Below are 6,581 nucleotides of genomic sequence, written 5' to 3'. Positions count from 1 at the left end.
GTCGATACAGCAGAAGAATGGTGCCAAGCTTTGCCATGGTCCCAGCATCGTCGGAAATGTCCTGGTGGTGAGTGGGCACGTTCAGCAGGTCTAAATGCTCTCTTGTTGGTCGTTGAGGAGATGTGAGCGATAACTAAATTGGGTGTATCAACACTGGCAGGATCATTACAATGCCTGTACGCATTTCGTGTCATGTCTTGCACGTTGTCGGATCGAAACGACATGAACGCTACGGGATAATTTTCCGCGACTACCGTAAATTCTTTCTCAGGGATCATTAATTCAGTTAAATTATTTCCTGATAAAATCTTATCTGTGAGACATTTATTATGTCAAGTATTTGGGGAGACATTTTTGCTAACAACCTCTTACTTAACATCTGTACAATGCCGTCAAATCATAATTTATATAATAACATGAAAATCATAAAATAAATAATAATAAAATCTTGAATTAAGTAATGTTAATAAAAAATCATAAAATAATTAATAATAAAATATTGTCAAACAGTAACGTTCGCTTGTTAACGTCCCGCGTTTTCGTCGTCCCCGGCAGGACCCGACGGCGAAGATCGGCGCTGACTGTCGCATCGGCCCGAACGTGACGATAGGTCCCGGCGTCGTCATTGACGACGGCGTCTGCATCAAGCGCTCGGTGATTCTGCAGGACGCGCACATCCGCTCGCACGCGTGGCTGCATTCCTGCATCATCGGCTGGCGATCCACCGTCGGACAGTGGGTACGTGTGCGTGCGTGCGTGCGTGCGTGCGAACGCGTCCCCGACCGCGGAAATAACAACACGCGAAAATAACAACACTGTTCTTCACCGATTCGGGGAATTCACCGACCGCGAAATTAAACCGCTCGCGAAATTGTCCGTCAAGTCTGAATTCGCGAAAATATCTGTACGCGAAAACAAATATGGCGTACACAGTAAGCGATGACCGATCCCCTTTGCTTGCAGGCGCGCATGGAAGGCGTCACGGTGCTGGGAGAAGATGTGGAGATCAAGGACGAGCTGTTTGTCAACGGGGTTAAGGTCCTGCCACACAAGTCCGTCACGGTGTCCGTGCCCCTGCCCGAGATCATCATGTGATCGCGGCGCCCCCTGTCTCCGCTCTCCGAGGGCGTGTGATGCCAGCGCCCCCTATCTTTCGCTCGCCGGGGGCATGTGATCGCGGCGACGCCCATCACCTCGCAGAGAATGTCATGTGATTGTGGCGCCCCCATCGTGCCCATCCACCAGGACATGAGGAATGCGAAGGTGGTCGGAAAATAGGAGGATCAGGAGGGAGTTGAAAGAGGAGAGAGGAGATGAAGGTAACAACAAGAGGAGAAAGACAAATGCAGAGGAAGAATGAGGGAGAAAGAGGGAGATGAATTATTTGAGTCGCATCTGCGTCAACGACGATGGATGGCCAGTTGATGGTTTAAGAGATGGACAATGCAGATGCGAGGCGGTGAGGCATGCGCACTGAGAGCGACGCACGCTAGATATTCGCCAGTACACCACCAGTGTAAAGACTTTTTACTGATACACTATCGATCTGGGTGAATGTGATCACATGGTTCCTAGCATTTTTTACGGCAGCAACGAAAAGATGTGCATTTTGTTAACTTGTTGCATGCCAGTTTTATTGGGTGGGATCACTAATGAAAAATTGATATATATTTTGTTTGATAAACCCCACAAAATAATATATAAAACAATCTTCTGCAGCATTGAGCAGGAAATCCTAATGTGCGTTTAATTCTCGTAATTTAGTCGACGTAAGGGAGTACAGTTCATCAGCGATCGCATGCATGATCGCATCATCGATGCTCTAACGTGAAGCCAAAAACACAGGAAATAACAACAGAGGTGTGATACAAAACGTCGAGTTTGATCTTCCACGTACCGGAGCCCGCGACACGCAACGCAACTATAGATCGTATATAGTTTTGTCTCTCGGACGGCGACGTGCGTTTACTGTTAAGGGCACCGGTCAACTCGACTCACTCGCCAACTCGACTTGCAGTGTGACTTGTGTGACGAGATGACTCGCCTGGAGATCGGTCAGCTTGACTTGTGTGACGCGATGACTCGCTTGGAGATCGGTGACTTGTGTGACGAGATGACCTGCCTGGAGGTCGGTCAGCTCGACTTGTGTGACGAGATGACTCGCCTGGAGGTAGGTCAGCTTGACTTGTGCGACGAGATGACCTGCCTGGAGGTCGGTCAGCTTGACTTGTGTGACGAGATGACTGGCCTGGAGGTCGGTCAGCTTGACTTGTGTGACGAGATGACTCGCCTGGACGTGGGTCAGCTTGACTTGTGTGACGAGATGACTCGCTTGGAGATCGGTCAGCTTGACATGTGTGACGAGATGACCTGCCTGGAGATCGGTCAGCTTGACATGTGTGACAAGATGACCCGCCTGGAGATCGGTCAGCTTGACTTGTGTGACGTGATGACTCGCCTGGAGGTCGGTCAGCTCGACTTGTGTGACAAGATGACTCGCTTGGATATCGATCAGCTTGACTTGTGTGACGAGATGACTCGCCTAGAGATCGGGCAGTTCGAGTTACCAGCCAACTCGTGTGAGATGTTTCACGCGCTCTGACATCGAAAAGTTTGCGTGCGAGTTAGTAAATTTTGTGCCATGGCAATATGCCTGTGCCGCAAATATATCTATGTACGCACGCACCGTGGAAAGCCTCCCTTTCGTTAGGATACAAATTAAATGACTGCTTAATAATATTTTAACCCACATTAATATTTTTCACACACACATGCATACATATACAGGGAGTAACAAGGTGAACAGAAAATAAAGATCCATGGACATCCAAAGTACTAAAGAACGATGTTAGGAATAATTTATTTTATTACTGTCATTTAGGTAAAAAAACGTGATACAAAATTACAGAAACAAAGACCGTACTCACCTAACTCTATGCTTGCAATTATACAAACATCTTATTATATTGATACTAGGTCTACTCATAAGTACAGGAAGAGAAATTCAACATTTACATTATAAATGTGAGACTTTCGTATGGTAATCTTGACATGCAAGTAAGTCTCTGGTCTAAAAAAATTCAGTGGAGTTTCAATCATCTGCAGAGCTTGGGAAATTGATACATAGATATATATTTACTTTTAACAATAACTGGGCTGTTCATCATTCAATCGTGATTTGTAAGGTACATTGACCTTCTACGAATATACGGTATAAAATCAATTATATACACAACGCTTACACAACAGAGCTCTCCCGACACAGGCTCTGTCATGACCGACAAAGTTTCATACAAATATGGCCTATGTGGCTCACACCAGTGCCTAGCAGGTACTAATTTACTAAGCCAGAAGCATCATAAGCAGTCCACTCAAGGCTGCTGTGACCATCCACACGAGGGCGCCACCTTGCAGTGATGGTGCAGAGTTGCAATTATTATCCAGTGAGCAGTAGCATGTCCAGATGCTGGTGTCGAAGTCTCGCCTCTCCTCGTTGCAGTAGTTGCCCTGGTAGGTGAGCGTGTGACACGATCGTGTTATCTCGACCTGCTCAACTGAAGTAAAATGCAAACATCATCACCGGCCAGTGTCAGTGTAAATTTGCTTACCCCCGTGAGTTTCACCTTTTCAAAAGATATTGTTACTCAAATTCAAAAGGTCACAGCAAAAGTTCAACATTTAACTTTTTAAATTAAACTACCTAGCCCCATGAATGCAATACATATACAAAACACAACTTTTTAATAAAATCCCTCAAGGTAAGTAATAATATCAGCCATTTATCATTCCATCATTCCATTTATAAGCTCCTGATAATATGGTAAAATCTTATTGCAGTTTTTATTGAAAAATATGCATAGTTGGGTTCGCATAGGCTTTAAATGGAAGTTCTAGAACGCACGACGAAAAACCGCATCCGGGGCTTGCAAGACTTGAAACCGAAACCAGGTAGCTTTGTTTGTTTATTTGTGAATGAAGTGTTTTGGTTGCATTATTAATACTTGTTAATATTTGCAGATGTAACCTGCTTAAAAATACTACCACACTTACGCTCATAGGGTCTATGTCCCCCAGGGTACTGCCGGAACGTACCCTGGTAACCATTTGATATATGGTTAGGGTTAGGGAGTAGGCGTAGGCGACTCCCTAGACTCGTTAGTGGAGTAGGCGAGGTACGGTCCGGCATATTATATAGTACCAGGGTACGTTCCGGCAGTACGCTGGGGGACATAGACCCTCTCAGCCACACTTACGGTCTATCAGTGTTTTTATCTTCATACAGGATGTACATCCTCGCTTGATATAGTACACGTTGTCGTCGAGAGCAAAGTCATCCTCGCACCCAGCGTCACCAGTGATCACACCGCCCTCTGCCTGCGCCCATTTGCATTCGTAGCAGTCCAAACTCGCAGCTAGATCAGAGAAATTCAGTCAGCAAATAATTTATACAATGACAATGTGAAGTTATATTCAATTTATACAATTATTCAAATTATACAATATACTCAATTATTCAATTCAAGTTATACAATGTGAATTTATACAATTCAGTCAGCAAATTATACAACGTTATACTAATAGGCCTATTCATTAAATTAATTATTGAAGAATAAATAAGTACAGCCAATTAAACCTATTCTGCTAATCACTGACACGCTGACAGTGACACTGTGATGCTATGGCAAATGAAATGGAATTGCCATCACCATGGTACCGAGTAGTACTGAAGTATACTGACTACTGTATAGCGAATAGCTTTTAATTTTATTAGGCTTACCTGTACATATACAGCTGAATACCACAGTGCAGGTAATTAATGCATGACATTTCCAGCTGCCCGCCATGATTGTCAACGAGCAATGAGTGTGTGCAAAACTGGAGTGTGCACGTCGCACGACCTTTGTCCCCACTCGGCACTCCCTTGCCCACAACAAGTTGATTCACAACAACGATAAAGTTCTGCCAAATAGGGAAGCAGATTACATTTCTGCGTCGCTAGGCCTAGTTATTATTTATAGTTAATAGATGTTAAAAATCTTTCTAATAATCTAATCGGAACGTTTACGCATTGTATCGACCCTTCAGTATATACTCATAATACTGTATTAAAACTATTTTGGACGAGATACAATTCTACAGTTACGCAAAATGCCGCTTGCCAAATCGTGATTGCGTACCTGCCTGCCACCTGCCAGGTAAGTTGACGGATGAGTCGGAGAACGCATCTAACGCTAGATGGCAGCGCTATGCAAACAGTTCCGGTTCCGCGGCGGATGCCCGCTTGTGACGTCACACGGCAGCCATGCTTGGCGACACGCTGGAGATTTTGTAATCATCCGGCCGTCGGGTCGACGACTCGACGAGGCCTAAATGAGTTTGGCCTCATTCAGTCTACGGTACCTGTACTGCGCGGTTTCGTTTCTGCCCACGAACGACCACAATGGCTAGTAAGTATTTTAACTGGTTCACAGTACTCTAGTCTAGGCACTACCAGTGTACCATGTATCTTCCGGAGTTATAACTTATAATACATACGCTGTTGTCGTGTGTTGACATTTGTTGTTACTTAGTTAGTCATTGTAAAATTGAAGCTGTTTTCTATTGCGATCCGCAGTGTTGGTAGCCATCTGGGCCATCTATCTGCCTCTCCGTTCTCGATATAGGCCTAGTTCCTTGGACTTAATGTTTGAAGACTGATATTTATCATTAACTCTATCAGTATCATAGCCATAGGTTGAGTTATATCACTATCAGGTCGAGGAGGTTAGTTTTAGCTCATCTGACATAGTCAGATGCAGCTTGTAGAATCGCATGATCGTCCGTCCGTCCGTCCGTCCGTCCGTCTGTCAACAGTTGGGCACAAATCTTAACCGCTCGACATACGGTGACGATATTCGACCTCCAATTTCGGCACAGTGATGGCTTTTCCTACCATGATGCTATACACCGACTATCACGAGCCTAGGTCGAGCCGTTTAGATTTGTGGCGCAATTCTGCATTTCCTCCCTATACCTTAAGTTAATGAGTGAATGTTCCCCCTTCTTTTACACCTCTTGACCTTTGACCTTTGACAGGTCAAAGGTCAATGGGCACAGGGCAGATTTTATACAATTTTTGAGGACATGGTCTGACGGAGCGATTGAAAAACGTTTTCGTTTCAGCGGTGACCTACCATTTTTATGGCTTTATTAAAAGGACCATAAAATGTACTTTCAGCTGACATGCGAAGAGTAAGTGTCGGATAACCTTTTGACCCTCAAGAGGAGGGTTAAACATGGATTTGTTGACTGTTAACAAAGGACTGAACTGCTTTTGCTATTGTGGATGTGAGGCTACAGTTGCACAGTTCAATTGCAAAGGCAAATGTTTGTTGAACAAGGTTTACGCTCCTTAAATCATATTATTTTCTAAAGCAGTCTGTATTAGCACCCTGAGTAGCACCCTGTATTAGCACACTGTAATGCACCTTGAATGCTCGCGTGGGTAGGCAAAAACATGGGGGCAGCCCATTACGCATGCATGGGAGTGAACTGGCACTATTCTAATCATAATTATTGCCTGGCAACCTGCAATGCAGATG

The 6,581-nt window shown here is 44.6% G+C and overlaps 2 protein-coding genes and 1 pseudogene across 8 annotated transcripts in view; 2 read left to right on the top strand and 1 right to left on the bottom strand.

The window, feature by feature from the left end:
* The window catches only part of LOC106813579, a 6,273-nt gene extending 1,093 nt beyond the window's left edge, over window positions 1-5,180 (bottom strand). The window contains exons 1-3 of one of the 2 annotated variants that reach the window (XM_014817753.1): window positions 4,778-5,166; window positions 4,254-4,412; window positions 2,849-3,554 (exon numbers count right to left, since the gene is read on the bottom strand). In XM_014817753.1, coding sequence (XP_014673239.1) covers window positions 3,343-3,554; window positions 4,254-4,412; window positions 4,778-4,844 — 438 coding nt within the window. In that variant the 5' untranslated portion in view covers window positions 4,845-5,166 and the 3' untranslated portion in view covers window positions 2,849-3,342. Of the gene's footprint in view, window positions 1-2,848; window positions 3,555-4,253; window positions 4,413-4,777 lie in introns of those variants that run through there. The other variant, XM_014817754.1, reaches the window with a different exon arrangement.
* LOC106813577 lies at window positions 1,093-2,840 on the top strand. Of its 6 annotated transcripts, none has more exons than XM_014817752.1 (2): window positions 1,093-2,128; window positions 2,255-2,840. In XM_014817752.1, the coding sequence occupies exons 1-2, from the start codon at window positions 2,036-2,038 to the stop codon at window positions 2,600-2,602; spliced, it is 441 nt and encodes a 146-aa protein (XP_014673238.1). In that variant the 5' UTR covers window positions 1,093-2,035; the 3' UTR covers window positions 2,603-2,840. The 6 variants fall into 6 exon arrangements, with proteins under 6 accessions (XP_014673238.1, XP_014673236.1, XP_014673235.1 ...); XM_014817750.1 differs by having other exon boundaries at window positions 2,213-2,840; XM_014817749.1 differs by having other exon boundaries at window positions 1,093-2,170.
* Window positions 5,181-5,320: 140 nt separating the features above from the next.
* The window catches only part of LOC106813570, a 14,002-nt pseudogene continuing 12,741 nt past the window's right edge, over window positions 5,321-6,581 (top strand).

The sequence above is a fragment of the Priapulus caudatus genome, unplaced genomic scaffold, assembly GCF_000485595.1.
Source record: "Priapulus caudatus unplaced genomic scaffold, Priapulus_caudatus-5.0.1 Scaffold793, whole genome shotgun sequence".
NCBI classification, from domain to species: domain Eukaryota; kingdom Metazoa; phylum Priapulida; class Priapulimorpha; order Priapulimorphida; family Priapulidae; genus Priapulus; species Priapulus caudatus.
The sequence above is the reverse complement of the archived record's forward strand: the minus strand, read 5'-3'. Positions and strand labels throughout refer to the sequence as shown.